The 13,714-nt window shown below is 37.0% G+C and overlaps 1 protein-coding gene across 8 annotated transcripts in view; it reads left to right on the forward strand.

The window, feature by feature from the left end:
• YEATS2 (YEATS domain containing 2) overlaps positions 1 to 13,714 on the forward strand; it is a 105,184-nt gene that overhangs the window by 17,192 nt on the left and 74,278 nt on the right. For 7 of the 8 annotated variants that reach the window (XR_826684.1, XM_010855666.1, XM_010855670.1 and 4 more), the window contains exons 2-6: positions 3,371 to 3,488; positions 6,624 to 6,721; positions 7,223 to 7,315; positions 10,346 to 10,591; positions 12,243 to 12,358. Coding sequence is in view for 7 of the 8 variants with exons in the window: in XM_010855666.1 (XP_010853968.1) it covers positions 3,389 to 3,488; positions 6,624 to 6,721; positions 7,223 to 7,315; positions 10,346 to 10,591; positions 12,243 to 12,358 (653 nt within the window). In the remaining variant the exon portion in view is untranslated. Of the gene's footprint in view, positions 1 to 3,370; positions 3,489 to 6,623; positions 6,722 to 7,222; positions 7,316 to 10,345; positions 10,592 to 11,721; positions 11,779 to 12,242; positions 12,359 to 13,714 lie in introns of those variants that run through there. The other variant, XM_010855671.1, reaches the window with a different exon arrangement.

Here is a 13,714-nt window from a genome sequence, read left to right on the forward strand (position 1 = left end):
TACTCTCACTTTCTATAAGCTTTAAAAATAGAAAATAATAGTTGGATTCAGGACCTCTCCAAAAATACTCACCTGTATTCTAAATTAGAGCTGGTAGATGATGATTGTGAACAAACATTAAAGGGCTTGATTTAGAATGTTTCTAAATGTTGGGGGATTTTTATAAATGCTGTAGGACATTTTAAGGCTTCAGTTCACTTCAGTCGCTCAGTCATGTCCAACTCTGCAACCCCATGAACCGCGGCACGCCAGACCTCCCTGTCCATCACCAGCTCTCGGAGTTTACCCAAACTCATGTCCATTTAGTCGGTGATGCCATCTAGTCATCTCATCCTCTGCCGTCCCTCCTCCTCCTGTCCTCAATCTTTCCCAGCATCAGGGTCTTTTTAGGCTTAGGACTGCTTTAAAGATAACAATGATAGGAAAAACGTTTTCCTAGATCCATGATTTTACCTACATTCATAAAATTACATAATGAGTCTCTCCCAGCCTCTCCTACTTGTACCTCTGAGATGAGTGAAAGAACTGGACTGAGTGAGAGCTGAGAGGCTTTTAAGTTGTTATTTCTGTTTGAACTGAGTGGATAAAAAAATAAATATTTTCAAGTTAATGTTTTATTTTCATTAATTTTATTTTAAAACTTTTTATTGATTTAATAAATTCATATTGTATATTTTTGTCTTTGGTTATATAAATAATCTCCATCAGTGGTAAAGGAGAGATTTGGAAATCAGGGAGCTCTTCTTGTCTTTTCTGTGTCATAGATTAATCCTCTAAGGGGCACCTCCTCTAACCTCCCCGAACCTGTTTTCTAAGCTGTATGTCAGTAGACTCACTGCCCAGTAAGGGAAACACCAGCCATACGCAGTGCTTATTCAGCCTTTGTAATTTGACTGCTTCAAACTGAGGTGTGCTCTAAGTGTAAAAGTCTTAGTGCAAAGGTAAGAACGTAAGCTATCTTACTGATAATTTGTTTATATTGATTATATCATTAGAATGATAATATTTTGGGTACATTAGTTAAATGAAATATATTATTAAAATTAATTTCTTTTTCCTTTTTAAAATGTGGCCACTAGAAAAATTTTAATTCTGTTTGTGGCTCACATTATGTGTCTTTTGGACAGTGGTAATCTGGACAGTGTTTCCTAAACTGGCTCATGAAATATTATAAATGCTCAATGAAACACACTGAGAGGAGGTGTGTCAGAGGGAACTTCCTGAAGTAGTAAAATGTTCTGGACCTTGGTCCAGTTTAGTAGCTACTAACCACTTACGGCTATTGAGCACTTGAATGTGGCCATCAAGGTTTTGCATTCATTATGTCAGCAAATCTGGAAGACCCAGGAGTTGCTACAGAACTGGAAAAGGTCCTCATCCCAGTTCCCAAAAATGGTAGTACCAAAGAATGTGCTAACCATCGGACAGTCTCATTCATCTCCCATGCTAATAAAGTCATGCTTAAAATCTTGCATGCTAGGCTTCAGCATTATGTAAACCCAAAACTTCCAGATGTCCAAGCTGGGTTTAGAAAAGAAAGAGGAACTAGAGACCAAATTGCCAACATTTGTTGGATTATAGAGAAAGCAAGGGAATTTCAGAAAAACATCTATCTCTGTTTCATCAACTATGCAGAAGCCTTTGACTCTGTGGATCATGACAAACTGTGGAAAGCTCTTAGATGGGAATACCTGACCATCTAACCTGTCTGCTGAGAAACCTGTATGTGAGTCAAGAAGCAACAGGTAGAACCCTGTATGGGACAACTGACTGGTTCAAGATCGAGAAAGGAGTACAAGAGGGCTGTCTTGCTGTCACCCTGTTTGTTTAACCTATACACTGGGCACATCGTGAGAAATGCTGGGTTGGATGAGTTACAAGCTGGAATCAAGATAGGCAGGAGAAACATTAACAAACTCAGCTATGCAGATGACACCACTCTCATAGCAGAAAGCAAAGAGGGACTAAAGAGCCTCTTGATGAGGGTAAAGGAGGAGAGTGAAAGTGCCGGCTTAAGACTAAATATTAAAAAAAAGTAAGATCATGGCATCCAGCCCCATTACTGCAATGCAAATAGAAGGGGAAAAGGTGGAAGTAGTGACAGATTTCCTCATCTTGGGCTCCAGAATCACTGGACGGTGACTGTGGCCATGAAATCAGAAGACAGTTGCTTCTTGGCAGAAAAATGATGACAAACCTAGACAGTGTGTTGAAAAGCAGAGACGTTACTCTGCCGACAAAGGTCTGTTATAGCCAAGGCTATGGTCTTCCCAGTGGTCACGTACCGTTGTGAGAGCTGGACTGTAAAGAAGGCAGACTGGTGTGCTGCAGTCCATGGGGTTGCAAAGAGTCGGACATGACTGGGTGGCTGAACAACAACAGTGTTCTGAAATGTAGGAAAAGCAACTGAATTTTAAATTTTATTTAATTTGGATTAACTTTAAGGAGCTGCATATGACTAGTGGCTCATTATTGGGACAGTGCAGATTTAAAGATTTATGGGATCATTTTATTCAAAGACTTATATACCTAGGACTTGTTTACTGTATTGCAAGCTTGTTAGTTTAATATATCTATACAGTTTGTTATGAATAATAATAATCAGTAACAGTAATATTTCTGAGAAGGCAATGGCACCCCACTCCAGTACTGTTGCCTGGGAAATCCCATGGATGGATGAGCCTGGTAGGCTACAGTCCATGGGGTCGCTAAGAGTTGGACATGACTGAGCAACTTCACTTTCACTTTTCACTTGCATGCACTGGAGAAGGAAATGGCAACCCACTCCAGTGTTCTTGCCTGGAGAATCCCAGGGACAGAGGAGCCAGGTGGACTTCCGTCTATGGGGTTGCACAGAGTCAGACATAACTGACGTGATTTAGCAGCAGCAGTAACAGTAATATTTATTAAGTACCTATTATATAGCTTATGTGTAAGTACCAGAGAAAGGACTTGTACATTAAATTATTTACTGAGACACATTGCTCATATTCTGTAATTCATTCGATGTACTGTGGATTCCAGGATACTGTGGGAGCTTACCATGTTTTCATGAAAATCTGGTTTCTTTCCTTTTCCTTACAAAGGCCATTCTGTGAAAGCCAGGCTTCTTTTGGAAAGTCTAAACAATGTGTTGCCTTGTTAAAGTATTTTCTCTTGAAAGGGAAATCCGTGTTTTGTAACAGATGATGATGATTTTTTTTTCAGTGAACTTTTGAAGTTATGCCTTTGATTTTAAAAAGGATGTGTGTGTATTTACACAGACTTACAAGCTTCTGTATTATATAATATTTATTCCCTTTGTATTTGTGTACACATATAAGTGTTGAGACCAAGCAGTGTTATTAATTAATGTATTATTGCTTCACAGTGAAGAACGAATGTCATCATGTCTGGCATCAAGCGAACAATCAAAGAAACTGACCCTGATTATGAGGATGTATCTGTGGCCCTTCCGAATAAGCGGCATAAAGCAATTGAGAATTCAGGTAGAATTTCACCTGCCTTAGGAAATTATTTCTTTGTTGACATATGCCTTCCTGTTAGATTTATAGGAAATTAAATGAAATGCATTTCCACTATTGTGTATATTTTGAAGAAGTTTATGAGAGGGATTAGCTAAGTACTCTGTTTCATAGTAATATACCATGTGTACCATCAAAGGCCAGAACATAAAGCAGGTACACTGTGAAAGCATTAATAATGAGACAAGCTATAGGTTTTCGCTGTCATTGTATGTTAGATGTGATCTTAGTCTTAGCAATGTGTATACTAAAATGTGAAATGATTATAGGTGGTACATGAATTGAGGGTTTTATTTTAATAATATTAATGTCAATAGAAAAGATAATGATCTCTTCTGACTTGTAGTCTCATGGCTACTGCTTAGGATAAAGCTAACTTTAAAAAAATTTTTAATTTTATTGGAGTGTGTGTGCGCATGCATAGTCAGTCAGTCACGTTTGACTCTTTGCGACCCTATGGACTGTAGCCCACCAGGCTCCTCTGTCCATGGGATTCTCCAGGCAAGAAAACTGGAGTGGGTTGCCATTTCCTGCTCCAGGGCATCTTCCTGACCCAGGGATCAAAACTGTGTTTCTGTGTTTACTGTGTTGACAGTCAGATTCTTGAACACTGTGCCACCTGGGAAGATGCTTTATTGGAGTATAGTTGATTTACAATGTTGTGTTAGTTTCAGATATACAGCAAAGTGTTTCAGTTATACGTATATTCATTGTTTTTTAGATTCTTTTCTCATATAGGTTATCACAGAATGTTGAGTAGAGTTCCCTGAGCTGTACAGTAGGTTCTTGTTTGTTATCTAAGTTACATATAGTAATGTGTATATATTCATGCCAAACTCCTTATTTAACCCAAGAGCTGACATTTTTAAAGAATATTATTTAATGGCCTTACTTAGATATTTCACATGGTTCTCAGATGTGGTAGGTAACTTGAAGGTGGAATATAAATGATGGAGATTTGGGAAACTCTGATCTCTGTACTTAGCTCTGGTGGGGGCACATTAACTTAGGCATTAAGTTACTTGCCTAAGATCATATAATTAGTTGAAGACCAAATCATCTACAATTACCCAGAATGTTTTAAGCTATCTCAAAAAAAAAGTGGCTATATTTGAGTTTTTAAAACAAAATATTGTTATTTATTTAAATAATAAATCTGTGTAAGTACAGCTAGTTGAAGATCTCAGAGTCATACATAAGGTATTGCAGCTCCACAAACATCAAGGACCCCAAGGTTAATGGTGAAGGAAACTCCTGTCTGTGTAGGTGCAGTCAAGCCATATGGACCCCAGAAGTCTCTGTGGACTGAAAGTTATCAAATCAAATTCCAAATAATAGAAACATTTCACTGCAGCTTTTCTTCCGATTCAGTTGTAATTTTATTTAGAAGGATATGTTATTTGCTTTCAATAACAAGTCCAATAAATATGAAAGTATCATGAAACTTAAATTCATTATTCAAATGTATAGCATGGCATATCAATTTTTATAATGAAAATAAGAATTGGGAAAGCTGCTTTAGGAAACATCATAATTTCAATTTAAATCTAATCTAACATGTGCCCAAACATTTTATTAGCGTTATTTTTCCTTGTTCCATGAAAGAGATATTTTAGAATTACTTCTGAGGAGCTTATGATAAATCCACCTTCAGTGATAACAGTCTCTCTGACTTTTATTTAGCCTCCCCTAAGATTATCAGCTGGTTTCTATATACAGGGTTTATGTATACAAGGATACATACCATAAAACTAGGCAATATTCTTTTCATCAGATATGAAGAAAGCTAGTCATTTGCTTCAATGCAGGCATATCCACAAGAATGCTTATGCTAGCACTAGTTTTAAACTGTTAGTCTAGTGGCATATATTATGGGGAGAAAATGACATGGGTGATCAAGGGTCCAAATTTTCTCTGTAATTTTTTAAACACCCCAAAGCCTGGGTGGTAGTTATTTCATATTACACACACAGCATCGTTATGCAAAATCCCAGGTTTTTCAAGCAATCATTCAACTTTTTTTATTCTCTTGTAATCAATCAACATTTCATAGTATATTTTAACTCTTTGAATTACATATTACTTTGAATAGTCATCATCTGAATTAAATTGCTTTCAGAGGTGTCTTTTTTGCTGTATCCTTCAGATAGTTGTGATCAGAAACTACTGACTTGCTTGCTAGATCTACCTTCTGCCTTCTTTTGAACTGTTCTTAGGTCACAGACTGCCTCTCCTTATAGCTAACTCTTTACTGTCTCCCTTAAGGTTATGGTTTTTCGGAAGTCAACACATGTTTCTCTCAGAATCATCATAGGTTTCTTTTTCTTTTTTGGTAATTTGAATTTGATATGGTTTCAGTCAGAAAAATCACAAGGAAAACTTGCATGTCTTTTTCCCAGATTAATTTACCAGTTGTTTTCATTTTGCCTCATTTAGTTTATCATTCTTTGCTCCCACCCTCAACCCAAACACACATGTGCATTTGTGCAAGCAGATATATATGCACATCATTTTTTCTAAGTCATCAGAAGATATATTAGACACTTGTAAACACTTGTATATTTCCTTGGAACAGATTTCTTATGTAACCACAGTACAGTGATCAGAAGTAGGAAATTTTAACATTTTACATCATATCTAATCTGCAGTCCACATTCAAGATTTACAAGTTGTCCCAGTATTATAACTGTTGCCCCCTCTCCAGAATCATGCAGTTGGTTTAGTTGTTATATCTCTTTAGTCTCTTGTAGTCACCTCAACTTTTCTTTGTCTTTCTTGACTTTAATATTTGAATATATAGGCCAGTTAATTTTGTAGTGTCCTTCAATTTAGGTTTGTCTGATGTTCACTGTGGTTAGAGACAGCATTTTTAGAAGGAGTGCCACAGAGCGGTGGAGTCTTGTCAGTGTATCGTGTCAGAAAACATAATATCAGTTTGTTTGAATATTAGTGATGTTAACTTTTCATTATTGGTTGTGGTGATCATCATTAGGCTCCCCACTTCAGAGGTACTGTTCTGGGATTGCTTTTGTTGCTTGAATCAAGATAGCAACTGACTAATTGCATACTGACTTGGATTATTTTATGTTCTTTGTGCAGCTCGAGATGCTGCTGTGCAGAAAATTGAGACTATTATCAAGGAACAATTTGCACTTGAAATGAAGAATAAGGAACATGAAATTGAGGTCATTGACCAGGTATAATGATCTTACAGTGAAAAAAACAAAACTATTGAAAAAACTGTATGTAATGAACTTTAAAAAATCTGTTGAAGTAGAATTACAGTGTATTTTTCCCCTTTGATGTTCTTTTAAAAGGTGCTTTCGCATTTCACGGGAGAAAGACCTATGTTTTTTTTTTTTTTTTCCTTCAAATGAAATGGTGGAAAAAGATAAAGAAAAAAATCACTTGAAATTCTATCCCAAAAGATAATTCCTGTTTGCTCTTGTGCTTTGTGGACAACCACAAATAAATGTCTTTGTGGTTGAATGAATATACATATTTATTAATATGTCTATATATTCTTGCAAACATCATATTTTGTCATCCTTTTAAATATTTTGCCAATCTGAGGTGGAAATGGTCGTTTCTATTAGTTTTTCTTTGATTACTTTTTGGGGTCATTTGCATTTCTTATTTATGAATTATTTGTATATATCTTCTGTTATTTCCATTTTTAAAAATAACATTTATTTTAGCGACTGATTGAGGCAAGAAGGATGATGGATAAACTTCGTGCCTGCATTGTTGCAAATTACTATGCTTCTGCAGGACTTCTGAAAGTTTCTGAGGTAAGTTTTCCTCGTAAGCAGTCATTTCTGACCACCTATATAGATGTGTGAAGAGAAATTAGTGTTGATGTGGAATCCCTGCCTTCAAAAATTTCTCATATTGACCTTTTGAATTCAAGAAGCCTAGCCTGCCTTCCTGGGTATATATTAATACATACAGTTATCATTGTGTTCACTCATATCCTTCAGGTATACCTCTCTGCACTGTCAATAATGATAACTAACATTTTATTTTCTTTCACTTAATTCTTCTTTAATTTTTAGCACTGTTGTTAGGTTTGCAGATACAAAGATGAGTGTAACTCAGTTTTAACTTGCCTTATTCCTGTTCATTTCCTTATAGTTGGCTTTGGCGTAAATTATAGATCGATTGATTTTTCTCTTTTACTGCTAATGAATGGCAGAAGGCAATGGCACCCCACTCCAGTACTCTTGCCTGGAAAATCCCATGGATAGAGGAGCCTGGTAGGCTGCAGTCCATGGAGTTGCTAAGAGTTGGACACAACTGAGCGACTTCACTTTTACTTTTCACTTTCATGCACTGGAGAAGGAAATGGCAACCCACTCCAGTGTTCTTGCCTGGAGAATTCCTAGGGATGGGGGAGCCTGGTGGGCTGCCGTCTGTGGGGTTGCGCAGAGTCGGACACGACTGAAGTGATTTAGCAGTAGCAGTAGCAGATTTACCCTATTCAAGAAGTCCTGGTTTTTTTCCTGCTTACTTTGGAAAATTTTCAAATATATAGAAAAGGTGAAATAAGTACTTGTTTATGCATCACTTAGCTTCAACAATTTTAACAATTTGCCAAGTTTACTTTATCATCTTTATTTTTCTCTGAAACCTTAAAAAGTAAGTTCTAAGCATCATGATGCTTCATCCCTAAATACTTAATCCTAAGATTGTCTTCTGTGTAGTCATAATACTTAAGAGAATTAGCCCCTAATATTATTTGATAACCAATCCATATTCAGCTTTTTCTCAGTTTTCCCCAGAATATCTTCAAAGCTGGTTTTTTTTTTTGACAGGATTCAGTCAGGGTTCGTGGAGGGGAGTGTGGTGGCATACTGCTTTCCGCCATTCCCTGTGGTTTCGGCTGATAAGAGATACCTGTCATGTATGGGTCGTCTTGTCATCCCGTGGAGCTTTAGGCTATCCATGATACTTGGAGAAATTTGAAGCGTTATTTGAGATTAATCTTAGATAGTAGTAGTTTCTTCTACTGCAGAAGTTTCCGTATTACATTTTAGAGTCTGAACTACTTTTCTTGGGCTACCATAACAAGTTACAATAAGCCTGATAGCTTAAAACAACAGGAGTTTATTATCTCATGCTTCTAGAAGCTAGCAGGCCAAGATCAAGGTGTGTTGGGTAGGCCATGCTCCCTCAAGACTCTAGGGAAGGATTCTTCTAGCATCTGGTGGTTATTGGCGGTACCTGGCATTGCTTGGCTTGTAGCTGCATCATTCCAGTTTCTGCCTTTAACTTCACATAGACTTTTCTCTCTACGTGTCTTCTCTTTTTCTTTTTGTATCCAACTTTCCTTGTAGTACACTAGTCATTTGAGTGAAAGTGAAGTGAAGTCGCTCAGTCGTGTCCGACTTTTTGCGACCCCATGGACTATAGCCTACCGGGCTCCTCCGTCCATGGGATTTTCCAGGCAAGAATACTGGAGTGGGTTGCCATTTCCTTCTCCAGGAGATCTTCTCGACCCAGGGATTGAATCTGGGTCTCCTACATTTGAGCCACCAGAGTGAGGCCTCCCCAAATCCAATATGACATCATCTTAACTTGATTACATCTGAAAAGAACTGATTTTCAAATAGAAACGTTCATAGGTTCTAGGTGGACAAGAATTTGTGGGAGATAACTGTTCAACCCAGGGCAGATTCCAATGTCATCTGTTATATAGCTTGCCATTGGAGTCAACAAGATGGACGTCGAGCACTAGCAGCTGTGTTACATAGGACTGTAGCTCCTCTGAAGAGCTGGTTATTCATTTGATGTTTTGTTGCCCTTTTTTAAAAAAAAAAACTATTTAACAGTACTGAACTGTGCTATTTGATGGTCTAAAATGCACTGATTTTTGTTATATTCTGATTAGGATTTATTTAAGGATATTTAAGTATATTTTGTCTATCATGATCTGCCACTTAAAATTTATTTTTAGTTTCCTCTAACAAAATACATTTATAGCTGTAAAGTAAACTTTTATTTTTGAAATTAAGCTTTGTTGCTTTGAATTCTGAAACACTAGTCTCTGACTCTCTTACTCACTAAAACAATTATTTTAATTTCAATTAAATAATTTCTAAAACTCACTTCTTGGAAGTAACTACAGTGTATCAGTAGTACAGTATATCTGTATCAAGTAACAACTCTTCTTGTTTTATGTGTAAGTAATAAGACACAAAAAATACCCCAGGCTGGCTTCAGTGCTGGACTGTGCTATACTTTGTCCTATGTGGGAGTCATTTTATATATGCTTTTTAAAAATCTTTATATTTCTTACAGGAGTGTTTTATTTAGAATGGATGATGTATTTGAATCAAGCAATATGAGACATTTTTTAAAGTCAAATCTGACTTCCATGTGTTACTATTAGTGTATATTTATCTTTACTTTTCATTTACCTTCTGAGAACTTGAATCTTTAGCTTTTAGTGTTAGGGCCTTTGCATAATTATTTCTCATTCTGCAGTTTTTGTTGATTTGGACTCTATTTTATGGGGATAGGTGACTCAGATGGTAAAGAATCTGCCTGCAGTGCAGGAGACCTGATTAGTTCCTGGGTCGGGAAGATCCCTGGAGAAGGAGATGGCTACCCACTCCAGTATTCTTGGCTGAGAGTTCTGTAGACAGAAGAGCCTGGTGGGCTACAGTCCATGGGATCACAAAGAGTCGGACACGACTGAGTGACTAAGCGCAGCACAGCCATGATCCCGAAATAGATAAGGGTTTTTGGAAAGATCAAATTTTTGCCTACTTTCGCTGGATATGATTTAAAGTTTGTTTTGCTTACTTTCATTTTTGCAGGGATCAAAGACATGTGATACAATGGTTTTTAATCATCCTGCTATCAAGAAATTTTTGGAATCACCATCTAGGTCATCATCTCCTGCCAATCAGAGATCAGAAACACCATCAGCCAATCATTCAGAAAGTGATTCTTTATCTCAACACAATGACTTCTTATCTGACAAAGACACTAACAGCAATATGGATATAGAAGAAAGACTCTCAAGCAACACGGAGCAGAGACCAAGCCGAAATACTGGAAGGGTATATAGTTGGATGGGTGGAAGGGAGCCAAAAGAGAAGGGAACCAATATTTATTAAGTATACACACAGTATTTCATTTTATTGGAATTATAAGATATAAGTTGATTATCACTATTAGAGATGGGGAAACTCAGTCTCTATGAGGTTAAGGTTATAGTTGTCCACAAGTATCAGAACTGAGAATTAAACCTCTGTCTTTCTGACTTTACAATTCAAATCTCTGATCATTGCCCAACTCTCCCAGATGCCATTCATGTAGATAGGAGGAAAGAAACCTTGAGGAGTTGGCAGTACCTTAACTTTGCCCAAGGTCTTTCTACTTTATCAGGTTTATTCTCTCAAGAGCAGTGTCTCTTCAGTAGTTCCTCTTTGAAATTTAATGTTCTAAGATGCTTTAATAACTGAAAGAAACTTGAAAAATAATAAGTAGAATTGAAAACTGTTTATTACTTTTTGATCCTGTCAGTTTGTTATTTGAATTCCCGTCTCACACTGCTATGAAATTCTTGGTATAATACTTGACTATCAAATCCTCATTAGGAAAGACCAGTGGTTTTTCTCAACCAGATGTTCTGTGATAGAGGAAATTCCTAGGTTGCTTTCCACATACTCAGACATCAAAGATTTGGTTATTTTTGATAAAAATATTTTCTGGCGACTTCCCTGGCAGTCCAGTGGTTAAGGCTGCACTTTCAGTGCAGAGGGCATGGGTTCAGTCCCTGGTCGGGAAAACTAGGATCCTACATGCTGTGTGGCATGACTCACCGCCACCCCCCCCAACAAAAAATTCTGATTACAAATTCATTCAGTTCATTGTTGAAAATTTTAAACTACAGAAAAGTAAGGGAGAACAGAAAAGTCATTCGTAATTAAACTACCCCAAATCAGAACTGTTAATATTTGGATTTAGTTGTTGTATAAATTATGGGGAAATACTGTATATGTTTTTCTTTTTTAATTAAGATAAATTTAGGTCATGCTAGTCATAGGGTTCAGAAGGCTGCTATCTTTTATGTAACATACATGCTCATGTTTATGTAATATACTTAGTGTTTACTGTGTACCAGGCACTTTCTAAGAACTGTACAAAACAATCTGAGATGCATACTATTATCACCCTTATTTTATAGATGAGGAAACTGAGACAGAGAAGTTAAGTGATTACCAAGATGATACATCCAGTAAATGTAAGGTCCAAGTCTTAAACACTGGCTGTCTTTCTCCATAGTCAAACTTTAAATTAACCATTATATGTAAACTGCTTCTTACTGAAAAATTTGTAATAGTACGGAAGGTTGGAAAAAAGGTAAATTTCATTGACCCTATCACCCATTCCCATTTCCCAGAGGTAACCTTTGTAGTAGTTTCCTATGTATTCTTCTACATCCTATTTGCATATAAAAGCTGCTATGTATGACTATTAAAAGCACACATGTATGTGGAGTTACAGTGTACAGACTTTTTCTATAATAGAAAAATTACAGTAAAATTATTCTTTCATACTCTGAGAGGAGCCATAAAACCAGAGAATTTTGTAATTAAAAAAAAGAAAAATTGAGTTAGTCCATTTGTACCTTGTATGATTTTGTGGTTTCTACTTATTGAAAATTATACAAATTGAAAATGAAATTTGATTATGATTTTTTTCTAGGACACTTCTAGTATTGCTGGCTCCCATAAAACAGAGCAGCGGAATACTGATCTTACAGGAGATGAGACTTCACGACTTTTTGTAAAGAAAACAATAGTAGTGGGCAATGTGTCCAAGTGAGTATTCAGTCGAATTGTCTCATTTTCAATCATCCAGTTTTGGTAATATTCTGGCGTATTATTATCATAGTATTATAGTAGGAATAGGCTTCAGGAATTCTTTTTCCCAAACTCTTAGTTGTTTTAAAAGTAAATGAAGGTCCAGAAACTTGAGACTCCTTCATTGTATCTGTTCATCTTTGACATGGAATAAAATTGTGCTTAGTAAAAAAAATTTTTGCAGACATGAAGTTTTATGTATTTTTTAAAAACACTTATTTGGTTGTGCCGGGTCTTAGTTGAAGCATGTGAGATGTAGTTCTCTGACCAGGGATCGAACCCAGGCCCCCTGCATAGGGATCACAGAGTCCCAACCACTAGACCACCAGGGAGGTCCCACTTTTATATATTTTATTAAGCATGTAAGTGTGGATAACTTTGGAGGAACTTTGACTTCTTCTGACCTAGTTCTATCCTTAGGGGCCTTACCTAATTCCTAAAAATGTTTGTTTGGTTACCCAAATTGAAATGTTTTAAATTTATAACAAAAGGTTATAAAGCAGGTCTTGAAGACAGAATTCCTCCAAGCTAAAGGGCTATCTTACGGTATGTCTCATGCTGTCTAATAGGAGCATCATCATTTTTGCCAAGTGTTTAGGAATGGATAAAGACATAAATCTTCAACAGCTTAAGAATGTTCAGTTCAGTTCAGTCACTCAGTCGTGTCGGACTCTTTGCGACCCCATGAATCATGCATGCCAGGCCTCCCTGTCCATCACCAAATCCCAGAGTTCACTTAAACTCATGTCCATCAAGTCAGTGATGCCATCCAGCCATCTAATCCTCTGTCATCCCTTTCTCCTCCTGCCCCCAATACCTCCGAGCATCAGGGTCTGTTCCAATGAATCAACTCTTCCCATGAGATGGCCAAAGTATTGGAGTTTCAGCTTCAGCATCAGTCCTTCCAGTGAACACCCAGGACTGGTCTCCTTAAGGATGGACTGGTTGGATCTCCTTACAGTCCAAGGGACTCTCAAGAGTCTTCTCCAACACCACAGTTCAAAAGTATCGATTCTTCGGCGCTCAGCTTTCTTCACAGTCCAGCTCTCACATCCACACATGACCACTGGAAAAACCATAGCCTTGACTAGATGGACCTTTGTTGGCAAAGTAATATCTCTGCTTTTCAATATACTATCTAGGTTGGTCATAACTTTTCTTCCAAGGAGTAAGCATCTTTTAATTTCATGGCTGCATTCACCATCTGCAGTGATTTTGGAGCCCCAAAAAATAAAGTCTGACACTATTTCCACTGTTTCCCCATCTATTTGCCATGAAGTGATGGGACCAGATGCCATGATCTTAGTTTTATGA

Source organism: Bison bison, unplaced genomic scaffold (genome assembly GCF_000754665.1).
Source record: "Bison bison bison isolate TAMUID 2011002044 unplaced genomic scaffold, Bison_UMD1.0 scf7180017864367, whole genome shotgun sequence".
Lineage (NCBI taxonomy): Eukaryota > Metazoa > Chordata > Mammalia > Artiodactyla > Bovidae > Bison > Bison bison.